This window comes from Megalopta genalis, chromosome 6 (genome assembly GCF_051020955.1).
Source record: "Megalopta genalis isolate 19385.01 chromosome 6, iyMegGena1_principal, whole genome shotgun sequence".
NCBI lineage: Eukaryota > Metazoa > Arthropoda > Insecta > Hymenoptera > Halictidae > Megalopta > Megalopta genalis.
The window spans coordinates 1,337,430-1,351,280 of record NC_135018.1 but is presented as its reverse complement, the minus strand read 5'-3'; the positions used below and the strand labels follow the sequence as shown (position 1 = coordinate 1,351,280).

At 39.7% G+C, this 13,851-nt stretch overlaps 1 protein-coding gene across 1 annotated transcript; it reads right to left on the bottom strand.

The window, feature by feature from the left end:
- Positions 1-4,393: 4,393 nt before the first annotated feature.
- Positions 4,394-12,648, bottom strand: LOC117218549 (uncharacterized). The gene is made up of 3 exons (XM_033467043.2): positions 12,529-12,648; positions 9,921-10,020; positions 4,394-8,396 (listed from the first exon to the last, which is right to left on the bottom strand). The coding sequence occupies exons 1-3, from the start codon at positions 12,538-12,540 to the stop codon at positions 7,141-7,143; spliced, it is 1,368 nt and encodes a 455-aa protein (XP_033322934.2). The 5' UTR covers positions 12,541-12,648; the 3' UTR covers positions 4,394-7,140.
- Between the last annotated feature and the right edge of the window lie 1,203 nt (positions 12,649-13,851).

The following is a 13,851-nucleotide window of genomic DNA, read 5'->3' as shown; positions in this document are numbered from 1 at the left end:
ACGTTAGAAAGTGATCCATAAAAACGATACACAAACGAGGAACAGGGAACGGATCCGCAACGCTGCAAACCATAATCGCCAGGTGATACCGAACATTTACAAAGAGATATGTATTGCCGATGTGTAATAACACGATATCGATATAATAATATTATAATAATATTATAATATAATATTAATATTATATTAATATGACTATTGTCAACAACCATAAAAACGAGCCTCGAGTCTCGAGGCTCGAATAATCGTATCTCCTCTTCCCAAATTGTCCACTTTTGTGCGCAATCCGAGCGCGAATTACGGAGAAATTACTGTATTAAGCTTTCGCGATTAGACATATCGCAGTTATAATTCACGCAGTTGCGTAAGGTAGCGTATGAGGTTTCGATGTGCAATAATTACTTGCGATTAGACTCCTAAATATGTCATAAGTTAAATATATGTCTCGTTAAATTACGTCTTAAAAGCAAAACAGAAGAACGAAAGAATCGAACAAGCTTGTTGAACAGTTCGTAGCAGAGGGAAAATTTAACATAACATAATTCGACGGAGCAACAGTGGTATAGTAAATAAAAACTGTCGCAAGACCGTGTTCAGAGCAACCGGAAAATAATTGAAAATAATTATTATCCAGCTTTCGTAAAATTATCGAGTTTCACGCTGTCCCACAAGTGTAAGTTACAGGTTGTCCCAAAATTATTGTAGAAGCGGGGAATGCGGGGTTCCTTAGGTCATTCGAAGTAACTTTTTCCTTAGCGAAAATGCAATCCGCGGCTTCGTTTACGAGTTATTAGCAAAAAATGCTGACCAATCGGAGAGCGAGCGCGGCCAGCGAGACATTTTTCTCTCGATCCCCTGTATATTAAATCTAATATTAAATATCGAGGTACGTTTTATACTTGTTACGATGTGTTATACTTCGAATTACAGCATTATTATATAATAATAATATTATATATTATATTATTAAATATTATATATAATAATTATATAATAATATTATATATTATATTATTAAATATTATATATAATAATTATATAATAATATTATATATTATATTATTAAATATTATATATAATAATTATATAATAAAATATTATATTATATTATTAAATATTATATATAATAATTATATAATAATATTATATATTATATTATTAAATATTATATATAATAATTATATAATAATATTATATATTATATTATTAAATATTATATATAATAATTATATAATAATATTATATTAAAATAATATTACATTACATTATATTACAATATATATTACAATATATATTACAATAATATATTTTATTATATTACAAGCATTTTGTCTAAAAAAGCATTGAAACGCGCTCGCAGAAAATTCACCCTGTCGCTTCGAATACATGTTTTGCTGCGGCGTACATTCAGCATTCTGACGCCGGTTATGGTACAAATGCCGGCTAATGGACGACGTTAATTTAACAAGATATCTGGATTCAGACGATCATGATACATATATAAATGCATCTAAATGCTTGCATGTGCAACACGCGAAGCAAAAAAATGTGAGATAAATTTCTGTTCGGGTCAGGTCGGTCCACCACTATTTTCTGAAAAAGGTATGCGTTCGCATAAACATCCGCAGTCTGATCATTGCGTTGCAACGTTTCCCGCCGAGGAATAATCGTGCTCGCCGACCGTAAAAAGAAAGAAAAAAAATGATCTACAATGCGGATCAGTGTGCCGAACTTTCTTCGAGCGACGCCGCCAAGGTTTTACCAAAAATATTCGTTCCCGTCGGAAATTCCTTCATAGAAATCGATCGCCGGAAATTTATGAGATTCCCATGCAGAAAAATATCGTAAAATTCGTTCGACCAGCAAGATGAAAGCGGTTGTTATTTATAAGAAGCAAGTGCGGCAAACGCTCTTATGCAACGTCGCGGCCAACAGGAAACAATTCATCTCCGCGTTAGAGAATATACCGCGTGCTCTCCGCACGATAATGCAATCTCGTTTATGCGCAAATAGACATTTATTGTATATTATAAGTAGGGCGGGGGGAGAGGGTAACGAGAAATAGAGAGAAAGAGAGAGAGAGAACGGGAGAGAAAGAGAGCGGGAGAGAGAGGGAGAGGAGTTAACGTGTTTCGCAACAAGCAGAACAATCCTCGCTTTTCTCGGCGAGGATAGATAATACGCCGAGGAAACGAGATTTTTATCCGGCTGCATACCACACGGTTTCAATGGCAGTTCGGTGAACCCCGAGAAGTCCCGGTGAATTATGCATTTGTGCAAAGGAGCCACGAAGAAACGAAAGTTGCAGCGCGGCGCATAATCCCGATTGCCGAGAGTAACGCGAATCGGTGCAGAATGCGTGAAGGCCAACGGACCAATCCACACGTTCTTCCTTGTTCTGGAACTCTGGAGTATCAGGGAAATTTCGCTTCCGTCGCTTCCGTCACTTTCGCCAATAAACGAACGTCGAAAGCTTCGATCCGATTTTCAGATCGACTTCGTCGAAAAGTTTCCGATTCGTTTGAAGAATCGATCGCAGAAACAAAGCTGAATGTTCTCGGTTTCAGAACACTCGACTCTACGTACCCTTGCAAAAATTCTGCACTGTAAAACTGCATCGAACAGTCCAAACAAATTTAAGTCATCGTCGATTCAAGTAGATCGCGGATTTTATGCTCTTTAATAAAATCGAATAAATCAAATACAAAACAGTGAAGACTCTAGAAGAATTTAACGACGTTGTCACGTTATGTTCAACTTATTACAATTATTGAAAGAAGAAAGATCTTTAAACCGAGCTTATATTTCTTACAATTTTAACTTGGACAATTTTTATTTCGCACAAATATCCGCAGTCTTAATCATCAAACGTTCTCATCTTGTCGCAGACGCATTGCACGGTAACGTTGAGGAATTCTATGGAATCCGACCAGTGAGAAGTCATGCGCGTAAATTAATTACTACCAGGCCGCGGAGCTCCACGCATTTATGGAATTTATATTAATTCATGTCCTCTACAGGAAAACATATTAAAGTGAATACAATATTCCTTCCATTTTCACCGTAAATTTAGTCGATTAGAAAAGAAATGGTATTTTCAGAGAACGATGAGTAAAAATTGGAAGCCCCGTGAAAATTCAACAAATGTCCTTCGATAAATTATCCTTCGTTCGAACAGCGTTCTCCGACAGGATCGAGAGCACCGCCACGATTTTCCATAAAAGTGAATACAATATTCCTTCATTTTCACTGTAAGTTAACTTTTAGTCGATTAAAGAGAAATGGTATTTTCAGAGAACAATGAGTAAAAATTGGAAGCCCCGTGAAAATTCAACAAATGTTCTTCGATAAATTATCCTTCGTTCGAACAACGTTCTCCGACAGGATCGAGAGCACCGCCACCATTTTCCATAAAAGTGAATACAATATTCCCTCCATTTTCACCGTAAATTAGCTTTCAGTCGATTAGAAAAGAAATGGTATTTTCAGAGAACGACGAGTGAAAATTGGAAGCCCCGTGAAAATCCGCGGTGTTCAACAAACGTTCTTCGATAAATTATCCTTCGTTCGAACAGCATTCTCCGACAGGATCGAGCGCCGCCACCATTTTCCATAAAAGTGAATACAATATTCCCTCCATTTTCACCGTAAATTAACTTTCAGTCGATTAGAAAAGAAATGGTATTTTCAGAGAACGATGAGTAAAAACTGGAAGCCTCGTGAAAATCCGCGGTGTTCAACAAACGTCCTTCGATAAATTATCCTTCGTTCGAACAGCGTTCTCCGACAGGATCGAGAGCACCGCCGCCATTTTCCATAAAAGTGAGTACAATATTTCCTTCATTTTCACCGTAAGTTAACTTTTAGTCGATTAAAGAGAAATGGTATTTTCAGAGAACGATCAATAAAAATTGGAAGCCCCGTGAAAATTCAACGAATGTCCTTCGATAAATTATCCTTCGTTCGACCATTTTCCATAAAAGTGAGTACAATATTTCCTTCATTTTCACCGTAAGTTAACTTTTAGTCGATTAAAGAGAAATGGTATTTTCAGAGAACGGTGAGTAAAAATTGGAAGCCCCGTGAAAATCCGCGGTGTTCAACGAATGTCCTTCGATAAATTATCCTTCGTTCGAACAGCGTTCTCCGACAGGATCGAGAGCACCGCCACCATGTTCCCGCGGTGTTGCGAATCCGTGGCAAGTGTAACAGCCCGGCCACATCGACGTGTTCCCGGCACGGTATCATTAACTTTCAAAATGTATATATCGCAACGAGGAGCAAATAAATCGGATCGGCTGGTTTCCGTGCGTACGCGAACGCGCGATGCCACACGCCGCTTCCCGTTGCAACGGATCGGGCACGCGTCTTTATTAGAAAGGTGGAAGCCATCTTACTTTCTAACGTGATTTAATAAGAAGAGAGGCCGGCCGCCCGTTAACCGGCCCGGCTAAACAGCCGGTAATTCGCACGAAATGTTCGTCGACGGGTTACGTTCTAAATGAATTCAGCTCGGAAGCGGCGGTCGACGGATCGATGACCATTTCGTAACCGCAACCGAGTTACTTTTACGCCGGAAGTTCCGCTCACAACGCGCCGCGCCGAGCCGAGTCGCGCCGTTTCCACTCGCTTCGTCCAGCGCGAAAGGAACGAACTCGTGGAAATGGAAAATGATTCTCGCTATATAAGACGAACGCGTTACAGTTAATTTACAAACGCGATATTTCGGTCACGGCGAAGTAGAAAGTGCCGCGGGAAACATATCGGCGACGCATTTGTTTACCTACAGGGATATAAATGTTTTTATTGACAGCTGGACGACGTTTCGCCTAATTATAATCTTCACCCTCGTGATTATTACAGCGGCGCAGGATACATGTAGACGCCGACGCGACGTTAACGATAGCCCACTTTTATATGCGTATTACAATGGAGCTTCTTCGTAAGCATGCGCAGTCTAAATGACAGTTATGTACAATTTATTATTTATTTAATTTCTAATGGAACGTTTGTGTTTCCGTTTAACGCCGGTAATGCTGTAAATTGTAGCAACGTTTAATACTGTAACTGTAACGTCGATCGAGAAATGTACTCGAACTCGTTTGAAGCCGAGTAAGGTAAAGGTAACATAAAGCTTAAGATAAGGTACGAGATTACGTTAAATGAAAAGATTTGCGATTACAGAGCTGTCAAGAATATCGAGAATTTCAGATTCTCTCCGCGACGCGCAGCGGCAGTATCTATGAAAAACGATTCAAGCGACCTGAAAAATGATTCAAGCAGTTTGAAAAATTATTTCAAGGGTTCTAAAATTATTTTAGAAAGTAGAATATTCTATTGCTAATTCGTTGTAACAAATTTTGTATATCTTAGTACGTGCACAGTATGTTCATATAAATTATTTCGAGGGTTCTAATACTATTTTAGAAAATAGAATATTCTATCGCTAATTCGTTGTAACAAATTTTGTATACCTTGGTACGTGCACAGTACGTTTATATAAATTATTTCGAGGGTTCTAATACTATTTTAGAAAATAGAATATTCTATTGCTAATTCGTTGTAACAAATTTTGTATACCTTAGTACGTGCACAATACGTTTATGTGAACGTGCATGGTCTGGCAAAATTGCTAAGCTACCGAAAGTCATAAACGAGAAACAATTGTATACGTAATAAATTAAAACAAAAACGGTGCACCTTGACGGATCGACCGAATAAAAAGGTAACTCGATATCGAAAATAATCGGTTCACACCTTCTTCTGTTGCAAAATCTAATATCGTCGGCTCGGTTCGCTCCAACTTTATCATTGCAAGGTCCAACAGATTCTACGAATTCAGTTTTCTTTGTATTGGAACAGTTGGATGGGTTATGTTTACAAATTTTAGATGCTTCGGGCACAAATTTGGGAAATTAGATCTCCGTTTAGTTTTGAAAAAAGTCCCCTTCGCAAAATATTTGTGTTTGAAATGGTGAAGCGATGCAAATATCTTTTTTGAGAAGAGAGAACTACTCTATGAACCCTCCAGTATAGAATTCAAACTATAGTAAATTCTTCTGAATCAACCCCAAGCTTGGAAACAAAAATGGATCATCGTATCACCTCTTCCTCAAATTGTCCATTCTCGTGTACAAGTTGAAGGTCAATTAGAGAGAATTTATATTACTATGCATAATATAGTAAATTCTTCTGAATCAACCCTCAGCTTGGAAACAAAAATGGATCGTCGTATCTCCTCTTCCTCAAATTGTCCATTCTCGTGTACAAGCTGAGGGTCAATTACAGAGAATTTATATTACTATATATAATATAGTAAATTCTTCTGAATCAACCCTCAGCTTGGAAACAAAAATGGATCATCGTATCTCCTCTTCCTCAAATTGTCCATTCTCGTGTACAAGCTGAGGGTCAATTACAGAGAATTTATATTACTATATATAATATAGTAAATTCTTCTGAATCAACCCTCAGCTTGGAAACAAAAATGGATCATCATATCTCCTCTTCCTCAAATTGTCCATTCTCGTGTACAATCTGAGGGTCAATTACAGAGAATTTATATTACTATGTATAATATAGTAAATTCTTCTGAATCAACGCTCAGCTTGGAAACCGAAATGAATAATGGTATCTCCTCTTCCTCAAATTCTCCATTCTCGCGTACAAGCCGAGGGTCAATTACAGAGAATTTACTACAACGTCGAACAAGAACAATTTCCAATGTCACGGCTTACTCTAAAAACTAAAAGCTGGCAGAAACATTTCAATACAGAGACACAGATTGTCAAAAATGAAACCCCTACAGCAAGTATCAAAATCGGTAACTCTGTTCCTAAAGGTTCGATCTCCTTGTTCAGAGGTCGCGTGAAAAATCGCGCAACTCCTGCGTAAATTACTAAAACTATACAGTGTTGCTGTAACAGTGTCGTCAGTATACGAAGTCTCCCAAAACTATGTTACTTCCTCGAAAAATATACGTTCCTAAGATCATTCGAAAGCCGCGTATTGCATTTTCGCCAAGGAAAAACTTGCTTCGAATAGCCTCAGGAACCCCTCCTCTCCCGGAAACACCATAACCGTTGAACAACCTAATATACTCAATACCACTTCTCAATGGAAAACATCCTGAGCCGTCGCTCAATGCCTCTGATCTTCCTGAACAGGCTTGGCCGTCTCGAACTCGGGTTCATACTGCTCAACGTTCGGGTAATAGACCTTGCTGCGATATTGATAGGTGCCGCTGGCATCGGGCGGGAGCGGTTTGGGGATGAACAGTGTCTTCGGCTTGTAGGTGATGCTGTTGGCGATGACGTCGTAAGGCAGCTGGGCCTGGAACTGCAACAACTGCCTGATTTCCGGAGGCATGTTCTTGTCGAGGACCAGCCTTGGCGAAGGCGGAGCGGGTAGCTTCTCGATCGGGACCCGGACGTATTGGAGCTGCGGCGATTCCTGCTGATCCCGTTGCTTGTAGTCGTCCTTGTAGACGATTCTACCTTGGATCCCTCTGCCCGAGTACTCTCGCCTGGTCTTCGGCAGCTCCGACTGCTCGTAGCTCTCCGACGACTGCTCGTAAGGCGACTGCTCGGCGTTCGCCGATTGCTGATCGCGTTGCTGGGGCACGTAGTTCGTGGTGTACAAGAACGCGGTCGGGTCCGCGTAAGGCCGCTGCGGCTTGAAGTTCTCCAGCAGCAGCTGCTTCACGTAGGCTGGACCTGCGGAAAGTGGTTTGTACTGCAGCTGATTAGGCTCCTGGTGCACCTGAGTCGGAGCCTGATCCTGCAGGTACGCCTTCTGCCGATCCACATCTTGCTCCGGAGCCGGTTGCGCCTCCGCCGAGGTCTGAGCTTGAGGTGTCTGATGCACTCTGTACCGAGGCTGTTCCTGTTGAGCGTCCACTCGCGACTGAGGGTGCGGATACGACCTGTACTGGGCCTGAATAGGAGCTGATTGCGGTTGCGCGTCGGTCGATGGCTCGGGTTGCGCGTACGTCTTATAGTGGACCTGAATAGGCGCCGGTTGAGCGTCTATCGGGGTCTGCGGCTGCGGGTACGGTCTGTAGAGGACCTGCACAGGGCCCGGTTGCTCCAGTTGAGACTGAGTTTGCGAGTAGCCCTTGTACTGACTCGGGTCCGGCTGGGTCAGCTGGCTCTGCGGATACCCTCTGTGCTGATTCGCGTCCGGCTGCGCCGATTCGGCTTGCTGATACGTTGGCTTGTAGTGCACCTGTTCCAGCTCCTGTTGCAGCCCCACTAACTGAGATTGCTGGGTTCTCTGCACCGACTGCTGCGGATTATTCACGTACTCGGCCTGGCCTCGCTGACTGCGCTGCGAGGTCTCCAGGTGAGCACGCCATTGGTTCTGCGGAGCGAAGAACTTCCAATCCACCTTCGAACCTGAAACGCAGCGCCCTTGTTACTCGCGTGTTGACGAATTAGTTTAGAGTAACTAGGGATTATGGCAGAAATCGCCAGATCGTAAGTGCACTCGAATGTCGTTGGTTTTATGGTTTTGGGACCGTGGGCCCTCATCACCTTTATGGGGGTTGTATACGGTTATCTTGAAACGCTATATATATATATATATATATATTGGTCCCTTGAAAATCTAGTCTTTTGAAATCCTTCTTGTGTAGGTGTAGGTGTCGCGTGTTTCGCGAGGTATTTGGAAGCAGTTTTTGGAGAGGAGAGGGTTGGTATTTCTTGGAGACTTTTCGAATAGTTTATTGATAACTTTTGTAGGCTTCCTTGGGGGTTGTGGTAAATTCTCGACAATTGTCGCTCAGCTTGTAAACAAAAATGGACGATTTGGGAAGAAGAGCCTCGAATTGTGCACACTCTGAGCGTCGATTATGGAGAATTCACTATAATTGCTTTCCATAATTATCTTCTGGATGCTTGAGCGAATTCATTGAAACTGTTTTTTGGAGGTTACTTATGTAATATGCATGCAGTCGGGACACGCTATTTTCACTCAAGTTCATCAACTGCATGTAAAAGTTTCAATCTCTTTCTTTTTCTCTTCAATTATACAGGGTGTCCCAAAATTGTGTTATTTACGTAGTTTAAAATGTAAAGAAGTTTTCTTTATCCTTAGTTATTTTAACGAAGTGATTTACTTTTCATGCTTGTTTATTATTTATATTTTCCTTTTTAATATAACTGAGACTAATTCTTAATAAACTTGCACATTCTCGTATCAATTATTATTTTAATAATTGAAAAAAATCAAAAATTAAAAGATCCATTTCGATAAAGCCAATGTCGATAAAAATATGGACATAAATCTCTTGTTCTTATTTTTAATAATATGTTACTATTGCAAGTGATACAAGTCCATTCGAAGCTAACAAATCGTTTATTATTCTTAACAATTTTAATAATCATTGTTGCATAATAAAATCTAACAGGTTTATAACCTGTTATAATTGAAATATGTTTAATTATAACTTGTTATAATTAAAATATGTTTAATTATAACCTGTTATAATTTAAATATGTTTAATTACAACCTGTTATAATTAAAATATATTTAATTACAACCTGTTATAACTAAAATATGTTTAATTACAACCTGTTACAATTAAAATATATTTAATTACAACCTGTTATATAATTAAGATATATTTAATTACAACCTGTTATAATTAAGATATATTTAATTACAACCTGTAATAATTAAGATATATTTAATTACAACCTGTTATAATTAAGATATATTTAATTACAACCTGTTATAATTAAAATAATTAAAAAGATCACTCGAATCCGATTGACTTCCCCCAATATATTCAAATTGATTCGAACGCGAACCTTCAAGTATCTCGATGCAACGCCTAACTGGATGAAAAACTGTGGTGCTCTGTGTGGTTACGTAAGCTATAATAGATGTGCTCCGAAAGGAGAAGATATCGAACTCACCATTAGGATCATTGTACTTGATTTGCGCCGGTGGTGTTCGCGAGGGCCTCTGCGCCTTCTGTTGCGCGAGCGCCGTTGAAATCAGAGCGATAAAGAGGATCTGCGAACACGTAGATTTGATCGTGAATAAATTATGCAGCCTGGGAACCTCCCCGTACGGGACGAATGCGATACACATATAGCAGCGTGCCGATGCTGTAACGGTAATAGGATCGGTTCGAAAGCGAAGCCTCTCTCTATCCGGGACCGTCTCTCGACCGTCTTTCTCCGCGCGGGCCGATAGAAATCCGCGCGGAGGACGTCGCACGCGGAAGAGAATTCGACGCGCGATCGTATCGTTCGATAAAACATTTGACTAGCTGACTTCGCTGTGTTTCCGCCTTCGTCCCGTTACTTTGTACTTGTACCAGTACAAAGGGGGCTACGTTACAGTTACAAATAACAATGCCGGGTCCCGGTTAGGCGCCGCGATCGGCTCCTAACGTTTCACTTCCTTCCACGGAACCGATGTTATCGTAAAATTAAACACCGTCATACTCGAAAACCGTAAAGTAAGAGCAAATCGTTTCCTTAAGTAACGTTTATCGGCGGGAAATCGACTTCGGTCTTACATTCTCTCTAATTGACGCCAAGATTGAGAACAGAAATGGAAGATCCGAGCGCGAATTAGGGAGAAATTACAGTATATTCTCTCTAATTGACGCTCAAATTGAGAACAAAAATGGCAGATCTGAGCGCGAATTAGGGAGAAATTATAGTAAATTCTCTGTAATTGACGCTCAGATTGAGAACAAAAATGGCAGATCTGAGCGCGAATTAGGGAGAAATTACTGTATATGCTGTAAATACTTTCTTAAATTTAAAATATTATTATAATTATAATTATTATAATGATATTATTATTATATTTATTTATTAATTATAATTATTATAATTATTATTATAATTATTTAAAATACTTTCGAAACGCAGAAACTTCTTGAAAACTGAACAAAATAACTTGAATCTTTTTCAGATCACAGAGGGACTAGTTTATTAGGCGATTTCTAAAAAGCTCTCTTTTTAATTTTGCGCTATTATGCACTTGGAATGAAGAGAAAAAATTAAAAAAACCCTCGCTGTTAAACTTCTAAGCCTAAAGGGTGTCTTTTTCTATTGTCATCCTAAGTAACAGCAAAATTGAAGAAAGGCATTTTAATCATCGTCTAGTAGATTTAGTCCCTATGTCAATTAAAAAAAAAAGATTCAAGTGATTTAGCTGAGTTTCAAAAGATTACTACATTTTAGAAGGTGTAAGAACACTTTTCCGAGCAGTAAGAACACTATGTACTCGTGATCTTGGCAATTCCTCCAGAACGGGATCAACCGTCGACTCGCGAATTAGAAATCAACGGATCCCGTTCACGTTTCAATCGCCAGCGAGTCAGCTCGCGCTTATCTCGGCACGTTGTACTCCCAGCTGATAATTAAGAGGCTCCTCCGAGAGTTAAGAGGCAATTAAACGAGTAATCGATAATACCCGGAGCCCAGGATAACAGTTTCATCGCGTTTGGTGAACGAACCTTGAAGTCTGGTCAAACGATACCCAAAAACTTCGTACTTATTGTTGCTTTGATAGGTGCAGCAAATTCTCCCTAATTTTCCTTCAGCTTGCAAACAAAAATGGTCGATTTGGGAATAGGAGATACGATTATAAAAACGTTGTCAACGATTATAAAAACGAGGTGACTCGAATAATCGTATCTCCTCTTCCCAAATTGTCCACTTTTGTTTGTTTAAGTTGAAGGAAAATCAGGGAGAATTTACTGTACTCGTTTATGTCAAGGTTGGTGCACGTGTGCGAACATAATCGCGATCGAAGCCTCCATCGGCATCGAACAATATAATATAATCGCCAAGATTTCAACTATAAATCGTAAATTCTTGAAAATTATGAAATCATCGTTGACAGAGAACGCGTGAACCGTTGTTAACAATATAGAACATCGATGCATTAACTATTACGATGACTTAAAAATCGCGCACGTTGCGTTAATTATACGTTCGATTTTCTCTATATATTTCGTTCAGCACGCGACACTTTTGCAAAAATATATATATGTATATAATTAATAATATATTAATAATAATATATATATTAATATATATATATATATAATTAATAATATATTAATAATAATATATATATTAATATATATATATAATTAATAATATATTAATAATAATATATATATTAATATATATATAATTAATAATATATTAATAATAATATATATATATAATTTAACAAAGCATCTTCGTCGCGAAGAATTGGCAACGTTCTCAGTTACGACGCGCAATCGAAAACGGAGCCGAACGAAGACCAAGAATCACTTCTCTCTCGGATGTTCCGCAAACTCGGCACTTGAACCAGGGAGCGATCAATTTCACGGATGCACTCGTCCGCCTCGAATTTGGGCCCTGAACGATATACGTCACTCACTGAATAAACCGCGGGGAATCCGCGGAGCTCGCGGAGCAACGACAAGGAGTGCGACAAATTGGGAGATAAACGCGGGGACCGACCGACCGACCGGTGGCTCGATGATCGAAGATCGAATGCACTCACGCGGGTCCGCATGACTGCCGGAGAGGAGACGATGAACGTGGATGCTCGATTCGCGGGTCCGTGCGTGGAAATCGGCCGACCGAGCCGCGGTGGCTCTTCTATATAGTCGGAGTTGCCCCCGTGTAATTGGCCAGCCAAGCAGACGGCCGGTGGCTACCTACTTTTAAAGTAATTCTGCTGCCTCCGGTAACGACCCGGCCGCCGCGCCGCGGACCCCGCGCCTCGGGCCCCACGGGATATTATCGCGGCCGATTGCAAGAAAACATCGCTGGCGCAACGCGGCCTGTGCGAACGCCGCCAACACCGCGAACCGCGGTGCAAAACCGGCGCAAATCCCATCTAGGAAGAAGCTGGGGACCTCTCCGAGGTGTCCGAGGTTGCGGGTTTACAAACCTTCCGCGAAAGAGGAACGCCGGCCGTCTTTCCGGCCCATTGTTTATCGGCGAACGTTCGCACGATTAGGCGGCCCGCCGATCGTCGCTTTAATGCTTCCTATGTACGAAGGCGGCCGGAAACGAGAACCGGAACACGCTGTTTGGACGTTTATCCCGCGTTTCACGGTTCGAAATGTTCCAGAGCCATTTTCAACCCCTGCCGCGCCATTTTGTTTCGCGAGGAGAAGCTGCAATTTAAGCGGTATTCGATTGATCTTTGATTGTTCGCTGCTCGTGTGCCGGTGAATTGATCTCGGTGAAATTTAGGGGGACATGTAAAACATGTTTTTTATCCATTCGAAACAATTGCAATTTTTGCGAAATTTTGTGGACATTGCGCGATGAACTTGTCTCTCGAGCATCAAAAATATGCGAGTCGTTTCGGCGACTTTTAAAAAAGTTATTCTGTTCTAACAGGGGTTGTCTTTTATATTATATTATAATATAATATATTATATTTATTTATTATTATATTATATATTGTATTATATTATAATATTCGAATATTAACCCGAGTCACTATATATCACACAGTAAATAATACATAAACGATACATGAGAAATTATATATATATTATTATTAAATTATATATATTATATTGTTAAAATTACATATATTATATTGTTATATATATATATATATATATGATATAAATGAAATTAAATCGCTTTTTCAACAGTTTTCGTTCTTTTTCTAGAATCATATAAAAAATATTATTACAGCTTATTCGAAGTTCGAATTACAAAGGAAATTGGCATTTTCTGTATCATCCTAAAAGTTTGGTCGTTAGAAAGAGTAACAATTGAATAAAGTTAATTAGAGTAACGGAGTAATTAAATATCACGGTTTACACGGAGGAATCTGTCGATAGCTAACATATTATAACGA